At 41.9% G+C, this 22414-nt stretch overlaps 1 protein-coding gene across 3 annotated transcripts in view; it reads left to right on the top strand.

The window, feature by feature from the left end:
- Window positions 1-22414, top strand: part of LOC137594127 (calcium-dependent secretion activator 2-like) — a 92117-nt gene that overhangs the window by 63083 nt on the left and 6620 nt on the right. For 2 of the 3 annotated variants that reach the window (XM_068313397.1, XM_068313395.1), the window contains exons 16-26: window positions 117-240; window positions 813-913; window positions 3109-3265; window positions 5354-5495; window positions 10261-10416; window positions 10641-10788; window positions 12400-12414; window positions 14545-14619; window positions 15389-15472; window positions 15646-15678; window positions 20571-20678. In XM_068313397.1, coding sequence (XP_068169498.1) covers window positions 117-240; window positions 813-913; window positions 3109-3265; window positions 5354-5495; window positions 10261-10416; window positions 10641-10788; window positions 12400-12414; window positions 14545-14619; window positions 15389-15472; window positions 15646-15678; window positions 20571-20678 — 1143 coding nt within the window. The remainder of the gene's footprint in view (window positions 1-116; window positions 241-812; window positions 914-3108; window positions 3266-5353; window positions 5496-10260; window positions 10417-10640; window positions 10789-12399; window positions 12415-14544; window positions 14620-15388; window positions 15473-15645; window positions 15679-20570; window positions 20679-22414) is intronic. The other variant, XM_068313398.1, reaches the window with a different exon arrangement.

Raw genomic sequence — 22414 nt, 5'->3', positions numbered from 1 at the left:
TAAACACATCCATGTTTTTCAGATAAGCGATGTTAAACGATGGTAGCATGTGTACGCCATCACTCAAAGTTTACTGTCAGTCTGCTCAAGTGTCTGCATCGTTGGTTTGGCTTCAGGTTTTGATGAAGGACATCACCACTCCTGTTCCCCCAGAGGAGATGAAGAAACTGGTGCAGAGGTGTCTGGAGAAAGCTGCTCAAATCAACTTCAGTCAGCTGATTGAATACGCCCAGATCACAGGTGGGGGCGCCTGATGGCGTTTTATTTCTAACTGTTCAGATCTCAGTTCTCTCTCTTTTTTTTTTTTTAAATAAACAGCCAAATTTCCATTTTCCTGAACCACAAAGAACACAGTTTGTGCTGTTAATGGAAGGGACCGGCTTACAGCGGCTGTTATGTCTCAGTCACGATTTTTAAATGCTGCCTGAACTGAACGCTCATCCACATCTGTTTGTTATTGTAAGCCTGACAGAACGCAAGAGGAAACTGTAGGTGCCTCTTTTGTTTTCTCACTGTGAACATTTTAGCTTATTTAGCTCGTTTTATTTTTGTTTGGATTTTTAACATTTGTCTTTTCAGAAAAAATTTTCATTGTCTTTTCAGAAAAAATGTCAAATCAAACATGCAGTTATTTCCCATTTTATTTGACTGATTAAAACATGAGGTTTGATTTGACATTGACGCCTCAAAGTAAAAACTGAGATGATTTTAATAGATGTGCAAAGTGTGGTTCATCCTCTGAGGAGAAGGTGCTTACAAGTTTCTTTCTGAACTTGTGTGTTTGTGTTTGCCGCTGCTCCTCGGACCCTCAGTGGACGCTCAGGCCGCTCCAGAGAAACGACTGGAGGACATGATGCGACTGGGAGAACTCTGCATCGAAGTCCTGCAGCAGAACGACGAGCATCACTCTGAGGTACGACGTTTATTTCTACACTCACGTCCACTTTGATCTGATGTTTCCTGACCAGATGCAGAACAACCTGTTAATTTTACAGGGGGCGGGGCAAAATTCTATGTGATTTCTGTTTTATTCTAGTGTATTTTCTCAACTATGATCTCTAATAGAATGTGTATGAAGCAAACACATACAAGAGCATGTCTGGATCTACTAATCTTTATGTTGTGACTAAAGTGTTGTTTGCATCTGACGCATGTTTTTTTCCTTGGCGAAGCCGCTGCGGAGTCACTTGATCATTTCACTAACATTTTTTGATCACTTTTCCAGCACTGTCCATTTTCTTCTTTGCTTTTATTGGCAGCTTCTGTGCGTTAGTGGCGATCACACGGCGCTGCATTAACATCTGCGACGGAGACACGATGAAAACAACACCCACGGTCCATATGCATGCTGCGTTTGAATGCCACGGTGTAAAACTGATCAATCATAGGTGTTGAGACATGGCAGTTTGATTGGCCCTAAGTGGCAGCGTGGCGCTCAGGCATCTGTTTCAGAACTATTAATAACAGGCCGCTCTCTGCCGCTGCCATGACGACCGGTGAAACTCCACGTTAATTACAAATTAGAATCTTTTTTTTTTTGCCGGAGCAGCACTGCAAGCTGTCACGGCTTAAATTTAGAGATGGATTATAATTGTTTACCCAGATTCCGTCAGCGTTAACAAGATTCTCGCTGTCTTTGTTTTTGTTTATTTTTTTTGTCAGTTTTTTCCATTTCCATTTGAAAGAACAGAATCTCTGTTGTCTTATTGACACATTTCCACCACATTTTTTTTGAAAAGTCCATCATTAATATTTTTCATCTATTACTTACAAATAAACTTTCACGTACCTGATCCCCCTCTGCTTCTCTTCTTGTGTTCTACAATTGGAAGGGAAGAGAGGTAAGCTGAATGTGTGAATGTTTTCCTCGTGTTTGTGCTTCTGTTGTCGGTCCTCCATACATACAGTAGCTGTTGACTGTCCTGTTGTTGTCTGTGTTGTTCGTGTCATCTCCCTTTTTGAAAATCCTTCAGGCAGAACTTATTTGAATTTTATTTTTATTCCTAATGAGGATTCTTGCTCCTTGAGGAGTTTATTTCAGCTCGAGTTTGAGACACGGGGGTTCTCTCCAGGATCTCTGGCTTCCTGCCGCCTCCAAAACCGTGCAGCTTAGGTGGAGTGGTCACACCAAATTGACCATAGGTGTGAGTGTGTGCATGTGGTTGTCTGCAATGAGCTGGCGATGCTTCCAGGTTGTAGCCTGTCTCCGCTGGAGCTCCAGCAGACCCATAACCCACAAGGTAGATAAGCGGCTGAAAATAAGATTATTACGGTCGTCTCATCTGCGGGAGGATCGATCGATCGATCGATCGATCTACTCTCTTTTCTTCTAGCTGAATTCAGAGCAGCAGCAAAAATCTCATCTTTTTGTCACCAGAACATCCCACCAGTTTCCAAAGAAGAGAAATGAACAGCATAACAACTGTGTGCAGCATTCTGCGTCTGTCTTTCCTGTGACCAAAGTAGCAGTTTCACAGCATTATGTGAAAGAACTCGAACCAGAATACCGACTGAAAAACAGTCTTAAGCCCTCCATCGCTGGATTAAGTAATTGTGTTCTGTGGCGGGTCTGGACTCCTACATTCTCCTTCACTATCTAGATTTTCTCTCCATAATATAGAAAATATTCAGCTATGCCATTTAATTGCTTTCAACTGGTTGTTGAAGGGAGTTTTGCACAATAGCTCAATAAATTGCCTTTGAAAATGTCAACTCTTCTCCTGAATCAATAGGAGGGTTTAGAGTTTTTCTGTTTCTTTAGTTTCTCATTCTATAAGCGTCTTTCTCCCTTCGTCTGTTCTTTTCCACATCCTTATTGTTCATTTTGTGTCATCTTTCATCTACTTATGTCCCTAAGAACATCTTTTGCTTTGTTCTTAGATATTTGTGCTTAGAGTCAAACAGCAGTAACACCTCTTTCTTGTTCTAGCCGGCTCACACATCAAATCAAGGCGACTCACCTCTGCTTCTATTTATTTAGTGCTCTTTTAACATGTCTCTTATGTTGACTATTATTCTTTTGTTTTTCTAAGAACTCTAATAAGACATTCAGTGGTGTTGTCATGTAAGTATAGAGTTTTGATCACTGTTAGTCATTTTTTTTCCCAGGCGTTTTCGTGGTGGCCGGAGCTGATGGCGGAACACGCAGAAACCTTTCTGTCTCTGTATCGGGTCGAGATGGACGGCGCTCTGCAGGTCCAGCCTGTCGACTCCTGGGACAGCTTCCCGCTCTTCCAGCTCCACAACAACTTCCTGCGAACCGACTGTGAGTCCTACCTATGAAAGCACCGGGTTTTCCTTACACACATGTCTGCCCATCTGTAATCACACCACCAACTTTTTTTTTAAATCTTGCATGAATTATAGTGGAATATCCTAAAAACAAATAAATGAATAAACACTAGATCCTCACTTAAAGAGTAAGTTTATAGTTTCCTCCTCATTTTCATTCCTCTAAAGCCGCAGCTTTTTCAGAGGAAATGCCCCACAGAAGACATGATCTCGCCAATAACAGCGCTAATTAACACCAGTGACACCAGAGAAAACAAGTCTTGTTGGTTGACTGGGTTTCCAGCGCTCCCATACTCAGACAGCGAGTTAATTAACGCAAGCCGAGGAGCAAACTGACAGGGCCGGATGGGAGACATGATCAGCTGGTTGATGGTCGACTCTGCTGACCTGTCTACCTGTCAGCTAGTCGCTGCTCCTGACTCACATCTGCGTTTTCCCTCCGCTCTTATCTCTGCGTGAACATGAAATAAATAACACCAGAAAGTACGACCTCCTGAATGGCCACAGATGATTGGCGGTTTCTAGCAGATGCGATGTAGGCCTGATCTTCGGAATTCAGGAAAAATTGCGTGATGGTGAAAGAAGCTGGAAATTGAAGTATTAAAGGAACACAATGCATTTAATCTCTAATCGTCCTCACAATTTTAAAAATTATTTTCCACCTATTTTCATCGATTTACAGGTTTACAGATAAACAACACAATATGCATTTTATGTCCACCCACTTATATTTGTTGGGATTTTTTAAGCATATAACATACATCAACATCGCAGTGCTATATTTCAGGTTTTGTGTCGTATTTCCTTTCCTGATAAACTGCATCTCTCAGTTAAGATTTCATTTGACTGCTGGAGAAAAATCTTGGCTCATTGTTTCCTCTACCCGAGCCCTCCTTCAGCTTTGTCTTAGAGCCAGCAGAGATTTGGCAAAGTGAGGCGTTATTTAACATGGCTGATGCCAAAGTACCTCCAATACAGTAACAGGCAGGCAGGCAGACATACAGCCCAAGGGCACTGTTGGGAACAAAAAACTCAGCTTTTCATTATGTGAAGAACTCACAAATCTCCTTTTTGTGGCTCATATCTTTTATATTTTTTCTAATTACTATCCTCTGTTAATACAATAATTATTCCAAGTGTCACAACATGAGTGAACTCAAATATAGTCATAATGAGGAAATAGACAGTCTGAACACAAAATGAGTGAAATCATAGTTTTGACTGTTTGCACAAATGAGGCTTCCCTTTTTGATAATTATGTCTAAAGTGAGAAGAATTCTTTTGAACGGAATCCCAATCATATTCTAGAGGGACGGGGTGAAATGAAAAAGGTTAATTAAGTTAATTTGCACGTTGCCTCAAATGAACCTCACAATAATAAAATATGAGCAATCCTTGACTTTCTCGTTTTTTTTCCCGACCTTTTTGTTTTCTTTTTTGCTGTTGTTTTTTTGTTGTTTATTTGTTTTTCCTGAGAACATTTAAAAACCTGTCACGGTGACTGTAGGTTTTGTGATCTCTGGTGATATGACTCAACGTCTCATGTACTCTTTGAGGATTTTCTTCAACAAGTGTATTATCTCTCTATTGTTCCGCAGAATTTTTTAAATGCTCACTTGATTGTCAGCCTGGGAAAATGAGCTGTTGCGAGGGAGGCCGGTTGACTCTCTGGAGGGGCAAAAAGGCTAGTGTTAATCATGACTGAGCAGAGTGAGAGGAATTAAAACTAATGAAGTCCAAAGAGACCAGCCTGCTCTGTCTTTGTCCGTCCTTCTGTGTTACTGTTAGCATCCCTGAAGGTTTGTCTGTCTGTTAAGAAGTCTCTCTGAAACTGGTGCTCGACACCAGATAAATTCTAAAACTTCTCATATTCTGTTATTTGTGAGACAAAGAACCTTCAAATAGAGACCAGTATGCCTATAATGTAATGATGTAAGCTGTGTGAGCGTCAGCTCCATCCTGATAATAATAAATACTATTTTTTTTCTTCTCCATCAGCATAAAAACTATAAATGTTTTGTTATTACTACCTGATTGATTAAATTTGCCCTCCCCCGTTCAGCTCACCTGTGCAATGGGACATTTCACAAACACCTGCAAGACTTGTTCGTCCCTTTGGTGGTCCGCTACATCGACCTGATGGAGTCGTCCATCGCCCAGTCCATCCACCGAGGCTTCGAGCAGGAGACCTGGCAATCGGTCAAGTAAGAACCAGCCCACACCTTCCATTCAGAAGACATGATGAGGTTTTTTTTTTTTTATGATAATAAACCTGGGGGGGGGCGGGCTGTTATTGTGTCATCATGAATGCCAGATCCCAAACTTTATCCGTGTTATTGTGGTTTTAATGCAGCTGATCGATTCAGTCCTTCTCTTGCTGTGGATGTGAACTTGTTGGTTGTTTCTCATTGTGTTTACCGCCGGCAGTGGTGGTTTGTTGAGGTGTGATGCAGGCAGCTGAGTGAAAATAAGTGAGACAATAAAAGACAATAGAAGGAATGAAACGCTGTGCAGGACCGCAGAGGAACAAAGGGAGGCAGCGTTGAATGTACAAAACACAGCAAGGACACACTGCAGTCAAGAATACACTACTTAGGACTGCGCTCTATAACAAAACGCTCGTAGTCTTAAAGAAAATACAATGAATAGAAATGTTTCTGTCTTTTATTGGTATTTGCTATTAATCAATTACTGTGAGCAGAACGAGTAACTATTTTCTATTCTGTTTGTGTGTTGTTGTGAAGAATGTCTGCTGTTAATGTCACTATTTCTTCTCTCTCTTTTATTCTTTTAACATTTTTCTCTTCTGCCATCGATCGACATCGCTGCCACTCTGACCCGGCAGGTCATTAACTAACAATCTAGCGAGCGTTCCTCTTCCCAAAGTTCCCAACCTTCCTCTCACACTGCCGCAGATGCCCAGCTTCTCAGCACCGGCTTGGATGGGACCACTGTGTGAGAACACGTATGTAGAGTTGTGACGATGAGTAATCAGAGCCATCCTAAGCCGGTCCAAACGGTGTTTGTCGTTGAAGTTCACCCAGACCTGAACCCAAACGCACCCCAATGGCGGTGGGATTTGAGGTTGCTGAGATCCGACCGCTAAAACTTTTGGTGGGAAAACTCAAATGACCTGATGTGCGTTTCCTGAAATCAGTCCAGAAAGGAAGCGATTAACAGTGAAGATTGTTCAGTCCAGCCAGCATTTAAGAAAGAGCAAAGATCACTAGTCTCTCCTGAATCAGGATTAAAGTCCACCAAACATTGTGGGTGGGAGACGGATCATTTCAGAACAGGTCGGATATGGAACCTCTGATTCTGTCCATCTGCCTTTATGTATGAAAACTCGTCGTTCTAGATTCCCTTTCCTTTTTTCCACCCTGCATGAAGTCCTTCTCAGTTTACAATGATTTACCATAAAAATATTTTACCAATGCGCCGCCGGCATCACCCTCGTCTGACGGTGAGGCCTGTCTGCCACCGGTGCGCCACTTTCATGCGATCGCTCCTCAGAGACTCGTTTGTGAACATTTTTGTGGCATGTCGTAATCGTTGTGTTGTGCTGTGTGCTTTTCACAATGACAAACATATTGGTATGACAATAACACACAATAATAACACAGCCCCTTCGTTTTCTATTGCAGCTTGCAAGGAATAAATCTACCCGACATCTTGTAAGTCCAGCGATGTTCTGCTTTCACATGAGTGAAAGTTTGCCTCCATCACAAACAGCTGATGTTTCACGCCAAGACCGATTTTTTTTGGGTCTTTTTTGTAAAGTAGTGATTCGTTGGTTGGAAATACATTTCAGATTTAAATTGATTTCCCCTATAATAGTGTGGAAAATTGTAAGTGTTTAATTTTTATGACAAACAAATATACAAAAAAAATTTTTTTTTAAGTGAAATGTATAAGAACATTTTTTTTCATCACTGAGCCACAAAACACATGAGAAGCGTGTTGGATTGTCTATCGCAGGAGAGCGTTCTGAAGACGCCAGTAGTTGTTATAAATAACCAACAAAAAAGAAGAGAAAGATGAGCTCACACAATCATTCGCCGAATCTTCCGTGGGAGGCGTCGCCATCCCCGCCTCTTCTCTCACACATGGACGCTCCACATTCTCAGCCACTTTTCAGACTCACTTAACAACTTCATTCCTTAAACAGACTCTTGAGACAAATCCTGCGAGTTTCTGAAAGCGACGTCGGAGGGGGAAGGCGACATATACACCCCGCACACACAAATTATGATATATCATAATTATAAGTATTAGCCTTACTAGAGAGCAGCTGCACTGGCTGCTCTCCTCGCATCATTCGCAGGTGGCGAATTTGTCCGTCTCATCGGATGTAATTAGGCCAGGACTAGTCGGATGCACGTTTACCATATGAGGAAATTACTGTGAGATGTCGGTTTAATTTTAATTGTTTGTTTTACTTTCAGTTAACTGAGAAGAGGCTCACTAAGAAAAAAAAAAGAAGTGTATATATTTGAGAATAGGTTTCATGGAAGCATTGGCTTGTTGGAGTTACACTTATTGTTGCGTATGTGTGTGAATATAGAACAATGTTCTATTCAAAACAGGTTTGGAATGATACAAAAGCAACCTGAGAAGAGACAAGCTATACAAAGACTTTTGTCCGTACAAATATTTTCGCTTTAATCGATGTAAAATGCTACAAACAAGTGCAAAAGCATTTTGTTTGCAAAGAGTTACGTTCTGTTTTTATTTGTTTTTGCGTGCCTTTTTGGAATTGCGGTTATGTGGTAACGCTGCACAGACATCATGGTGCGTAGCATCACGTTTCTTTTTGATGCCATGATGGTGACATTTCCACAGACTCAGACGAGAATGGCTTATTTATGTCACTATGGGATGTGTGTTCTCCTGATATCAGGGTGCGGACAGGACTTTATTTGACATCGGAGGAAATAAATATGTTTACAAGGCTACCAATAGCGAATCTGTCTTTTTCCCTTCATAAGTCAGATAATATAAAGTTTTCATGGCCACATTTCCAGCTTGGAAAACCAGAAGAAACACATTTTCCTGGTAAACCTTGGCCGACTGTTATTCTGGCAGTGGTTTGAGAAAAGAAACAAGATGCCAGGACGCTCTTAAAAATCATTTGATTTGTCCTTGAGCTGAGAAACTTCAGCTAAGGACCTCCCCAAAAAAATGATTAGGGACATGACACAGAGGATTATTAATCAATACCAGTTTAAAAAGTGTAATCATCTGTTTTTCTGTTTGTATCGTCTCCAATACCTTCTTAAAATGTACTTGTTTTAATCTACATTTAATCATAGAGACGCTCTTACACATTTATACTTATAAGAATTAACCCAAGTCAGTAACAGGAGCTCCGAGTGCCGTTTATCCCTTTGTTGGGCTGACCGGGTTATCTCCTCATTATGTTGTTTTGTGGATTGAACATTAATTGAACAAAGGCTTGTTGAAAAGAGAAATCTGTGCTGGGGAATAGCTGCTATTGTGAAAATAAGTTCACACAAAAGATGTATTTAGCCCATTGACTTCTGTCTCTCAGCCATTCTTCTTTTGTGTGGCAGTTTACTCCTCAGCCGAGAAGGTTAAACGATTCAAACGGATGACACGCAGCTAATAAGACACAATAGTTTCCACAGTGTTAGACCTTTTACTTCAGAGGTCATGTGTTTTATTTGTCGGTTTTTAGGTGTTTAAGGTCACTGGGTATTTGTGAGGGTTTATTTTCTGGTGTTCAGAGGAATCCGCTGATTGGTAAATATGTAGAAACTGCAGTGCAACACAGCATCACGGGACTATTCTTTCTAGATGATGCGTCATGTTCAGACCTGACCTGAATACACCTGCTCAGGCCGAGGCAGAGGCGCCGACCGTCACGACGGCACGTCCCCCAATAAGACTCCTCCAGCCTTTCCCACAACACGGACCACGCTGTTCCTCTGCCTCACTTCACTTGGCCCTCTTCGATTAAATGAAAAAAAGAGGGAAGAAAAAGCTGGCACTTCATTAGCCGGCACAGACGGGCGAGTGGGATTGTCCCGTTCCCCGGGGAGGGGAGGGGGGGGTGATGGAGCGCGCTGAGAGAAGAGCACCGTTAATTAGACATGAGGGGGACAGCCACCGAGCGTTTAATTGCACCACAGACTCAGCCCAAAGCGTTTATTCCTGCGCAACACTTGTTAAGGTAACAGTCTGATAAAGGCGAAGTGAGGAAAGTGAGGGATTGATGGGGTTTTTTTTCCAACCCCCTGGTACCCTACTCTCACCTCCTCCGTCATTTGAGCCGGGCGCTGTGCACTTGGATGTTGGTTTCATCCTGTTTCACTCCGGTGGTGTGTTTACAAAACCTGTTGGAGGTGCACACAACAACCTAAAACCACTCTAAGATGCTGAGTTCTGTATTTATCTGCATTTATCTGAACTGTGGTCATTCATAAATATAGCTCCAATGGCGTGATGCCCCCTCATGCAGTAAACGCCTCAGTCGAGGACAAAGCATCGATAGGGTGTCTCCTTCAAAGCGAGCGTCAAAGAAGGTTCTGAAACTCTTTAGATGAGTACGAGAAGATAACTCCAAAAATGTCAATTTTTTTACAGCAATTTGATATTTGATACACAACAAAATGTTAAGTTAACAGATATGAAATAGATGCTAACTCAAGACCGTCTGTAAACATGCCATATTTACTGAAAGGAGAAGATTTTTGCAAGGAAGGGTAAGAAATTTAAAAGAAGACCTGATTATGTTTGAATTTAATGTACAAAGTTTTGGAGGATTCCCAGCGCTAAATTAAAGGAACTACAGTTAAAACTATCGATGAGGTCAGTTTCAAGGAGAGTGACAATCCTTTCATTTCTGCAGAGTTACCAAAATAAGATTGTGGTGGAATAAATGAGAATCAAAGAGGATGTAGTTGTGTATTCTTTTAACGCCCCCCCCCCCCCCCATCCATTCTGCAGTAACGGTTCAGCCACCTCAGAGGATTTGTTCTGGAAGCTGGACGCCTTACAGATGTTCGTGTTGGACCTCCACTGGCCTGAGCCTGAGTTTGCCAAACATCTAGAGCAGAGACTCAAACTGATGGCCAGTGACATGATGGAGGCCTGCGTCAAGAGGTGAGACTGAGATGTCACTACCGGTGCACCCCTGGGTTCACTGTTTGGACCCATATGTTTTCTGTAAGACAAAGAACAGTTCAATATACTTTAATATGTATGCAGGGATATCATCATACAAAAACCACAAAAACGTTTACAAAAAATGTGTGACAATTTTTCCAAAAAGAAAACTATCCTAACTTTTTTCTTTTCTTCCTTTTTTTTTTTTTTGCGTTCCACAGAACAAAGTCTGCGTTTGATGCCAAAATGCAGAAAGCGAGTAAGTCAACAGATTTCCGGGTGCCGCTGTCGGTCTGCACCATGTTCAACGTGCTGATGGACGCCAAGAAGCAGTGCTCCAAGCTCTGCGTGCTGGACACCGGTCAGGAGGTGAGCCCGCAGTCACATGACCCTGACATCGATGTTGTGCTCTGTATTCTTTAATATTCCGTTCTCGCTTCGAGAAACCAAATCCCTGCTGGTGAAATTAGAAAGTGTTGATTGTAGAGCGTTGAGCTAAGAGATAAAAGTATGAGACCAGAAAGATGTCAGAGTTCACAACAAGTGAATTCTACACAAAAGTGCAACCATTAATTGCATCAATTCATTTGAAATGTGCCGAATTTGTTTTTGGATTTTCACTGAGACGTCATCTGAAACCAGAGGAGACACAACTACGAACAAAGGAAACCCTCCTCACAGATTAGATTTGCCGGGGGATAAAAAAAAAAGGTCTTGGCTGAATATGAGACTAAATCACTTAAGATGTAAGAATGTTTGCATTTGTCCATTACCATCTCGCACTTCACCATCAGAGTTTTTCGATAGTAACTTCTAAAACCTTCAGTCTTTTATTGTCAGCCTCACACTGAGCAGGTCAAGTCATACTGTCAGATCAGCCACTAAAACATGACTCTTTCCTCCAAGCATCCAGCAGATGGGGAGTTCAGGTGTATTTGTGTTCACTTGAAACGGCCAAACGCTCAATATGAACTGCTAAATGGATGACCGTGAAGCCTGAGTGAGGCGGCAGTCTTGGCGATGCTGCGAGCGAAACCCTTTGCTGCCGGCAGTCTAAGCTCGTTGTTCTCTTAACCTTGAGCTTCCTCTCTTCCGCAGCTTTTACTGAATATCTGCCTGCAGAGGAACTAAAGACCAGGTTCATGCACATAAACAGCATCCCCATACAGACTGGTTCTAGCATATTTTTACCATTTTCACGTTGTAACCGCTAATACAAAGGAGGTAGATATTTTCTGCAATCGGTAAAAAGCCACCCAGTCTGATAAATATGTGAATATTAAAAGGTATTAGAGTTAAGTTGAAAAGATGAGTTGATGAAAATCTAATTCAAGTGAGACAGAAATGAAAATGCGGAGCTCATTTGAACAGTTTTTTTTTTTAAATATAATTTTTTATATCTTTGGGTTGTTCAGTCTCTGACGTTGCGTCATTTAAAAGATCCTCATCTGGAAGTCAAATTTCTCAACCCTGGACCTCAGCAGAAAATAATGAGGAACCTTCAAATGAGTTTGGAGCATTTCATTTCCGTCCACCTGAGAACAAAATGAATTACCAATAGTTTTTCCAACTCATGGGTTTTTTTGTGCAACCTTTTTAGTTAAGAATCAAAGCTTTGTGAAGACCCACAGAAACTGAAGGTCATGATAGTGTTTGCTTTTATTCTGGGAATTGTTCTTTCATTCATAAACATCTGATGTTATAACCTGACTTTTAAGATGAAACAGAAAAGAGTGTGAAAAATGCAGCAAACCTATTCAAAAGGTATTTGATATGATTAGATGTTTTGTTGCTTGGATGAAATTAGTTTTCATTGGTATTTCTTTCTTTGTTTTTTGTTTTTTTTAAATCAAAAATCAGAAATGTTAATACCCCTGCTTTGGAGTGCGATCAGCTGACTGTTTGCCCTCTTTCCCTTGTCTCATATCCCGTCCTGTCCCTCATGTCCATGTGTCCTGCACATTGTTGTTTGAACCCCAGATTGACAAACAATGGGTAAGTCCCTTCATCGCCTCATCCCCTTTCTTTCTTTTACGTTTCCCCACCAACAGAAAACACTTTCACGTTTTATAATCTTACTCCTGGTAAAAAAAAGCTTACAGATCAACAGTTAAACAAGATTGGAACATTCATTAAGGACAGTTTTTGCTAAAACAATACGTTTTAAGGGTTATTGAATTAGATATGTTGAGAGAGCAGGTGAGCACACACACTACATCACAACGGGCTGGTTTCCTTTTGTAATTTTGCTTCTTTACTTTCGTAATCAAAAGCATTTTTTCATTATTGTAATTTCACTCCATCTACACTCCAGTCATGGGAATTTAATTTCATTCTGAGAACGTTTTGGTGCGGTCGTCTTCGGGCTGTTAAACTGTTGGGTTTTTGCCAGACAAAGACGGGTTGCTGGAGTAGAGCTGGCCTTTGATTTGTCCATCTTTATTCAATATTAATAAATGACAGTTTAGCCATGGGCTCACAAAGCAACAGGACATGTCCAGTCCATTACATCACATATAAATCCTTGCCGACATCCCATCGCCATGTAAACTGGAGGTTCTATCTTAACTCTTTTTTTGTGCAGCCCGTTTTTCTAACAGTCCAGAACATTGTGTGTGCAACAGCCTGGAAGGGATGCCCTTTCCAAACAGCAGTTTTACCCAGGCTGTTATGTTTCAGTTCACCACATTTCTTTCATGCGGTCTTAAAACACCGGCTAAGACTTGATTTTCATCGACTATCACTCAATTGATGCTTTTTCATCTTGACTCACCAGTAGGTGCTGTGAATGAGGTTTCTTCACCTCTGACCCCTGACCAACAGTCTGAAGAGTCTTGAAGAGACATCAACCTGAACTTTATCCTGATCTTTGGCGTAGTCACTTCTCTGCCCCGATGTTCAAGTGCATCGGTCTGCAGCAAAGCACCCTTTTCCCTTTTACCTTTTACCTATTGTTTTTGAGGTTCTGGTGCGTTCAGATGTTAGAAGGTCGCCTGGCTAAGTGAAGAACCTGTACTTTAAATCCAGACAAGTAACTCTCCTGTTGGATTGATTACTTATTCTGCTATATAAGCCCATTGATCAGATGACATCAGTGACAGTCCTGTCCTAAATCTGCAGTCATTCCGCTCTGACGTCATCTAAATGGTGTCAGAGTTCAGTTAGCAGCAGCTCAACGCTCAGATAAGCCTTTATAATAACAATAATTCTTCTTGTACATATTTTTTTAGCGCACATACCGCAAAGACCAAATAACGTCTTCTGCCCCTCTTTGCCTCTGCAGGAATAAAAAAGACAAAATCAGCAATGTTAATTGAGGTAAGGGAGGGGAAAAAAAGGAACTCTCAAGATTTGCCAAAAAGATTTGGCGTGCTTAAAGAGAACTGCACATTTTGCAGACTTATGGAGGGGGGAAAAAAAAAAAACACAATTAGGGCTGGCGGCGGTGACCTTCCTGGACCTGCAATTTGTCAGCGATCCTTGCTCTTTGTTGATTGAAATTTTTAATTTGGGTGTTCTTTAGACGGCCAGTGAAAGGGCATTGTCGCCAAGAGATGAACTCCCCTGCTGCTGCCATTCAGCGCTCAGCCTCAGTCTTTTTTTTCCTTCTTCCTTCAAGGGAAAAGGTGCCATGAATATGTTTTTAGGGGGGCCAAACGAGACATGAAATGGCGGATTAATTGAATCTTGTGTGAGACTTTGGTCCTCGCAGCTGGACCAGTGCTTTAGAGAAATACAAGGCTGCTCTAATTGTGAGGAGCCACACAAAAAGTATCCTTCAGATTCCTTTGCTTTTCCAGCGCAGATGAGAATGTCAGTCAGCTGCATAATGGTCCTATTAGCTGCTTAACTCAGCGGCGGTACATGGATGGGAAGGTTTTTCTGGCCTCACCGCATCGAGAGGTGTGTGTGTGTGTGTGTGTGTGTGTGTGTGTGTGTGTGTGTGAAGACTTGATGTTCACACCAACTGTTGCAGGTTTTTATTTCTGTCTTTTACAGCACCGACAATACTGTTGTTCTGTATCAGGGAGGCGAGAGCTCATTTCTGCTTTTGTGTTCTATTGGTTTTCTGATAATAATAAAATATTGCTTTTTGCCCCCACCCCCACCCCACCCCCCTTGCAGCAACAGTACCACTCTAAAATAGACGTTCTGATTGACGAGGCCTTCAAAGACATGATGTCCACTCTTGTCTCAAAGGTAAATGTCTGTTTATCCTCCAATCAAATCCTCTCATCAGCTCTTTGTTCTCAACATGTTTTTATGTTTTGTGAAATTGATGGGGGTTTTTTTTTTTTAAAAAATCACCATCTGTTTTTCTAGGTGGGGTGTCGGGTTCAGGTTTTACAGATTGTTGTCTTGTTATTCTTTATTTAATTTGTGGTTTGTGGTTAGATAACTCTTGCTGTATTTTGTTAGTATTAACACTTAGATCTGATCTCATTTTAAAATGTTATTGATGTTTAAATTTCCTTGATGAATTTTAGTATTTATTTAAAAAATATTTATTTTCCTCTCTTGTTTCTCTTATCTTGAAAAATGTATTATTTAATGTTAGTATTTACTCATTTTTATACGTTTTATTTAATTATTTTTAGAGTGGTATAAATGATTGAATACTTTTTAGAAATTTTTATGAATTTCTTCTAAATTTTTCATTTATTGAAATCAGCGTCACTTTGCTTTTGACAGTTTGATGATTTTTCAGAAATTCAGCTCAATTCAAGGTGGTGAGAACATTCCATCCCACCTCTAAATTAGAAATTGATTTTCCCTGATGATGAGAACTTCTTTTCAAATTAAAAAAAAAATATATATATTCTCACTGTCATAGAATGTTTTTGTGATTTTTTTGTTTTGTTGTAAAAAACAAATTTAAAGCCAAAGAAAGAATCAGGGAAAGGATGTTCTTGGTGTCTGAGGGGGACAAATGCAGGCAGTAAATCGTGTTTCTCCACTCCGTCTGCAGTTTGCCGCTGTTTTGGACGGCATCCTCTCCAAGCTCTCAAGATACGATGAAGGGACTTTCTTCTCCTCAATACTCTCTTTCACAGTGAGTAGCCATGTTTTTGTTTGTGGAAACAGAGAGCGCCGAGCTGTTTCTTTCACCGCTCACAGAGGCAACCTGTTATTTGCTAGAAACCAGATCTTCCCAGCTGAACTTCAGTGTCATTCTTCTTCTTCTCCTCCTTCTCCCCCCCCCTCTTCCTGCCGCCTCCCTGAAAGGTGAAAGCAGCTGCCAAATATGTGGAAGTCCCTGTGAGTCTGACGATCTGCCTGCTGTTTTATTATTCACCCTGTCTGTCACAGTCGGTTTCCTTATTTGTGTTTTCATCCACATTCAGACGGTTCGAAGCATCGGGTGGAAAATAAAGCAGCGTGGAAATGCAAAGATGCCGCTCTCTGCATTCAGCCTGGGTCTTGTGCTTGATGGTTTTTACATCCCGCTTCAAAGCGGTGATGTATTGTAGTTGTCAGTGTTCGTTCGTCCGTTTGTTCGTCCGTCCATTTGTCCACCAAATATCTTCGCAACCGTTGCAGATAAAAGGATGAAACAAAAAGCTCATTACCTAGACGGCAAAGGGGATGAAAATGAGATGATAACCTTGACCTTGAGCAAACTAGGTCAAGGTCAAATTTCAACTTTTGTACACTCAGGAACCTGAAAAAAATAAAAAGACAAGGGAGGCCAGTGTAAGACCGCAGATCAAAGCCAGTGCTTTGATCTATGACAGTAGATCAGAGCACTAGCTTTGATCTTTGACCTATGCACGTAGGCCAGGCTAAAATTTTGACGTCAGGGGTGTGGCGGGATGTTGCAGTCTTTGACTGCCTTGGTTCTAGTTTTAAGTTTGCCATCGAACGGTTGTGTGTCTGAAACATAAAGAAGATTTTGATGCCATCTGCAGCTCCAGTGCCAAAGTTCACATAGCAAGCTTAATTAATTGCGCTCCTGTCCTTGGAGATGTGTTGCTGAAGTGTCTGTTTGTGGGCGGCCGCTTTTGGGTGTCAAGCGGTTAATGAATGGCGGCTGCGTAGCAGAGATCAGAGGCTGTGGTGGAAGCAGGAGATGACGGTGGGAATGGCACGGGAGGCAAAGTGTCCCAACGATGAGGCGTTAATGTTTTGCGGTGTTGAAGGTGTGAAGGACGGACGAATTTAATCTGAAGAATTAGAAGGTTTATAGATAAAGCAACCCTTCATTTTCTGTTAAAGCACATTTTTGCCTTTTGCATCTTTAAAATAATGAATTCTGGCAGTATTAGAATGCGTCCGCTGGGATTGAAGATATAAAATCAGGGTTTCCAAATTTGTCTGGTGAAACACCACAAAGGAGGAGGACAGTAAGTTTAGCTCCCGTCATACTTTAAATTGACGGGAATTAAATCTAATTACTACAATGGAAATAAATTTACTTTTGGATGTGACAAATCTGGTTTATTTGGAATTGATCTGATGCTCCTGAAAGCCGCAATGTCTATTGTTGGAGTCTGTCACGTCCAGCAGTGGACTCTCTCCATGCCTTCTTTGACCGCTGTTTTTTTTTTGTTGTTGTTGTTGTTTTTGTCTCAACTTTCTCACGTGTTTTTTTGATTTGTGCAAAAAGGAATTTGTCTCTGAGATTAAAGCTGTCTTCGTTCATTTGTCCCCTCGTGGTTTTCTATATGGACTGCACTGATAAGATCATAAACCGTGACTGAGGATGAGTCTTCATCTGTCATCTCAGAGTTTTGCCTCATCAGTGTAATAAACAGTAGAGCTTTTACAGAATAAATTCAAAAACGTTCCTTTAAAACTTACTTTATGTATATTTTTTATTAAACACATGTGAGAACGTTGAAGCCTGAGCCTTTGAACGAGTGAGATAAAGAACCACAGAACAATCTCACCAAGAACTCCTTAATCCTCTTCCCCGCCGCGGGACATCCCACCTATCCCATCATGCTCTCTGATTCCCCTCCAGACTTCCTCCTCAGCTGCCTCCTCCCCTGAAATTATAATGTAACCGCTACCTTGGCCTTTTTGTCTTTTGTGTTGGAGGGAACCTGACGCAGGTAAGCCTCTTTTCCAGGTGGGGTGAAGAGTGGGGGGCGTGGCCTCTGAGCCGCCTCACTAGACGGCTCCGCCCCCCCCCCAACACCTTGTCACGAAGACACGACGCGTTCACTGCCGGGTATTTATAGGTTCTAAGACTTTTCCCTCATTCGTCTTTGCATTCACTCGACAACAGCGAGGAGACATCGTGATATTATTTGTTCATTTTGATATTTTCAACATGTCAGCAGAGGGAGGAGCCTGAGCATCGATTTATCTGTAACACATTACTGTAATATTTATCCGCAGCAGTGTTGTCCTGGCTGTGTGTTTCTCACGCTGACGCCAGTGCGATCGGCCGGTCTGACGTTCTAACGCCTGTAACAGCGAGACAACAGTGACTGACAGCCTCGTCTGCTCATATCAGACATATGCATACTGGCAGAGCGGCAACACAAACATTGGAAGAGTGATCATCTTCACTGGCTCTAAACCGTCTTTCTGTCTCCAAACCTCTCTTTGGGCTGGAGGAAGAAATTAACAAATGCACCTTTACTGTATTCTTCAGATGCAGAGAAAAAACAAAAAAAATTATGGATTCTGTTTTGTTTTTTTATAAATTTATATATCAACTCTTTACTTGCCTTTATAGACAGATGATCGGACTAAAGAAGTAACATGAATTTGCAGCAATGATTGATGCATTAGGATGAATGATTTCCATTATCAGTTGCAGTTTTATTCTATAAAAGAGTCAACAAATTGTAACTGGACAAAAAAAACGTATATTTGTCTCCAGTTATTTAGAACTACTTTCAGGTTTGTTTGCAGTATTTACAGGTACACAAACTGCACCTGGCAGGTAATAAAATGGACCCAGTGAGCAGGAAGCGAGGCTGGAAGCGGCGTGTAATTACCTGACATTTCACCGCCCTCCTCTAACAGCTCATTATCAACTGTCATCTCCTTACCAGCATTAAATCATCTGCTCCTCCCCGTCTATATCTGAGCAAGAACAGCGTTTTATTTTAAACTCGCTATTACTTTTTTTGTTGTCAAATGTTGACAAGCAACCAGGCGGCCATTATCTCAGCGCAGAGGGGATTACTGGTGTTTGGCTACAAGTGAGGAAACAGTGAAGGAGACAAAACAGGCATGGCGAGCCGAGCGTGACAAGAGCTCTGAGCTGCTAGTATGTTTTGTTTCTTTCCGTCTTTATTTCCTCTCCTGTTAAGGTCTTAATCTTTGTGGCTGGAACTGTGCCGACGTCTCCGATCTGTCACGCTGCCTTTGTCACCTCGTCAGACGGAGAGAAAAGAGAGGTAGAATGATTGAGGTTAAGCCCGGAGAGGATAGAATGGGGAAAATTGATGTCTCAGGTGACAGCGAGGGCAGTAATATGTTGCCAGTGACACACAATGTTGGGACAGATTTTTCTCTGTCGTTGACCGTTTCTCTTGTTTTTCTTCAGAAAACATTCGTTTTTGTCGTGCAAGCCTTTTATAGTGGGCTGCGCGACGCTGTCATCGCTGACATGCGTCCATATTTACTGTATGACGCAGATCTGGTCAGGATCCAAAATGTAATCGCACAAAATAGGATGAAAAGAAGTTACATTTTTTTGCAGAGGAGTGGAAATTTACTTCTCGACAGCGTGGATGATGCTGACACGCAGCATTCCTCGCTTCTATGTTGTTGTTTTTCTATTATAAATTCGGGCAGAAACACTTTCTGAAAATGAGTGGACAGAATCTTTTATCACAGGACTCACCGTCCGTGATTTGACAGCGATCCTCCCTTCCCGTCAGTCTCCACTCACTCCAGAGGCTCATGGGATCCTGACAGGCCTGTCGATCTCTCGTGTTGAGCGTATCGCTCACCTTCCATTCTCCCCTTGCGGCCATCTGACCCCACTTTAACCCCCGGTGTCTGTCCAGCGGTCGGTCTGGATTACAGCTGAGGGCCTCTGACTGGTCCCAGTCTGTCGCTGGCTGTTGTTCTCTGAACGACTGCTGGGAATGCTTTTCTTCAGAGTACCAGAGAGGTCACGCTGCCCGTTGTTTGAACCATTAATTGTTCTTCAGAACAGTTTACAGATTGATTTTACGTCCCTCAGCGAGTTAAAAACTGAACAAATCGCTCTGCTGAGTTTGGTCGGGTGGACATGTTCTCTGATCGTCCATTTTTTCTCTTCTAACATTGATATTTGACATATTCTCTTACTTTTGTGTCGCCTTTCGGGATCAAAACTCTACAATCCCTAGTCTGTTGCTGCTTCTCCACCTGCCTCTTGCCTTTACGTGCAGCCCGAACTTTTCTCCAGCCTCCGTTTCCTTGTGTTTTCACCGGGGACTTGACGCTCCGTTCGCAGCGGCGCTGCAGCCGAACAACACATGCCTGCTCAGGGAACACGGGCGTGAAAGATGTCAGAGCAATTACAATCAGCATTACCGATGTAATCTCCCCTGACAACAGGGAGGGTGACTGAAAAGGTTTTACCCACTTCTCCTGCCTCTGGCCTCTCCCTGCCAAACCATCAGCTACCTCCACAGCTTTTAAAGTTTGTCCCAGTGTGACATCTCCAGCAGCTTCCTATTACTCCCAACATGTCCAGGGTAGATTATTAGGTTTCTCCTTTCCACTCAGGAAGCAGCGGGTGATGCTGAACATTCATTACCTGTTTTATTGGAGTGTTTTTCTGAACGAAAACACACAGAAAACGGTCTCTGAGAGGAGAATTCTCTCATAAATCTGTCGGTAAATCACAAATTGGACAGTTCTGATGTTGGAGAGATTCAGAGGACCCAGAAAGACGCATGATAGAAACCCTCAGTGAGTGATCGTGTGCGTTCACAGAGACCCCTGGGCTGAGGCGCAATGGGGCTGATTCCAGGACTTCCATCTTCAATGTATTTTCTGTTACTCCTGGTATTATTATTTGGGGAATGCTCCATCTCACTTTAATGCTGCTAAACTACAAGCTTCACTGGTTTCAATTTAGCCTGATAGAAGCTCATGAGGAGCATGAATGATGTCTGTAAAGAGCTCGTGTCCACATTTTCAACACCTGACACGCTGTGAGTGTTCCCTTCTCTTCCGTGTCTCCTCACCGACAGAAACCAGGGATGGATCTGGCCGACACCTACATCACCTTCGTACGGCAGAACCAGGACATCCTCCGAGACCGCATCAACGATGAGCTGTACATCGAGAAGGTGTTTGACGTGAGTGGTGGCTCCTGTTTGAATTGAAAAGGTCTGTGATGTCACCGAAAACCAGTCAGACAGATCAAGAAGCACAAGCAGACGGATCAGACAGATTGGAAGCCAGCCAGCAGTTGGTCTTTTTTGTGTGTGTGCGTGTGTGTGTGTGTGTGTGTGTGTGTGCGTGTGTGTGTGTGCGTGTGTGCGTGCGTGTGTGTGTGAGTGTGTGTGCGCGCGCTTGTGCTTAAAACAAAGGTTTTAGACCTTTAGACAAAGGTTGCCGTTTTACTTTCCCAGGACTCAAATACATTAAAAAAATCCACCAATGCAAAGTTTCACCAGCAGGAAAACGCAGGTAGAGCATGAGTATATACTGATTAAATTAAATTACAAATATATATATATATATATATATCAAATATCGGTAAAGTCCAGTCATGGAAAAATGTGTTTAAATAAATGGATCAAGATGTAAAATTCAAACCGGTGCTGTGATTTTTAGAAAGTAGTAGAAAATATTTTAGATAAGGTAAAAAATAAAAATTTAGAAATGTCTTCTTAATTTAAGCAATGTGAAATCAGGACTAAAACTTGTTCTCTGAATGAAACACCACACGTCTGGTATGACCTACTCATAACAATCAAAACTGAAGCTTTTTGTGGCAAAAAGAGAAGACTGGACCGAGGTTAATAAGAGTGAGAATAGTTGCTGTCATGGTCATATCCCCCATCAGCCGGCTATTAGCTCTCCTGGATCTGAACTTGTTGGTATTATAACACAGTAAAGGTCGACAAGACAAGCCAATCTCAAGGCGAGTTCAACACAGTGAGAGAGATCGACTCATCAGATAAATACTGAACCAAAACCTTTTTAAGCTCTGTAAAATATTGTCCAAGGTTTAATTCAGTTCCATGTTCTGTGGTTTTGCCAGCCGGATTGAAGTTGGGGCTCCGTGTAAGTCTTATGTGGAACCAGATCACATTAATTTCCAACTGAACTGAGTTTACAAACTGTTTGGAGTCCTGGAAGTCCCTGTAATAATATCCTATATGTGCTGCTGCTTGGTGAACTTGAAGTGTCTTTGTTTGTGAGCGATTCTAACTTTCAAGGATGTCCTTTCCAGGTACCAAAGAGAGGCTGAATGAAAAGACGTTAAACTGCTCGGCTTGGATTTAACCTTGGAAGGCAAAACAAAGATATTTTCTATGGTCTGGGTTGATGTGAAAGTTAAAGTTGACTTCTTTGAGTTATCTGGAGGTGGGTTGCTCTCCCACAGCTTGAAGGACATTGATTGTAAGATGACGCTGAAATGAAACTGAAGCCCTCCTTCGGTCCAGAGATAGCAGTGGAATAGACTTGACCTTCACTGCTTGTAGGGAATATGTTGAGTAAATCCTTTTTGTCCAGAGGTGTTGGTGTCTGATGTGAAACAGGAAGGGTGCTCTCTGGTCTCTGGCTCTGACCCATCAGTGGTCCGATGGTGGAACTGATACCTGTAATCTGGGTTATTTGAGGTGCTAACATGCTAAGAATCAGAAGGCCAAACAAGTTTGCTTAGTTTTGGAAAATGAAAAGATAGTAGACATTATGGCCTTACTGGTTCACACCTTTAAACAGCTTGAAACTTCAAAATTCTACCTGTGTGAGGTTCGGTAGAGCGGTTGTCTTTTTAGAGGAAGTTGGACATTTTCAAAGTGGTTTTCGTTTAATTTCAGCCAGAGTTCCTGTGTTGAACGACCTCGAGTGATTTTAATCA

The sequence above is a fragment of the Antennarius striatus genome, chromosome 4 (genome assembly GCF_040054535.1).
Source record: "Antennarius striatus isolate MH-2024 chromosome 4, ASM4005453v1, whole genome shotgun sequence".
Lineage (NCBI taxonomy): Eukaryota > Metazoa > Chordata > Actinopteri > Lophiiformes > Antennariidae > Antennarius > Antennarius striatus.
Note: the sequence above shows the minus strand (reverse complement) of the source record. Positions and strands in the feature narration are given on the sequence as shown.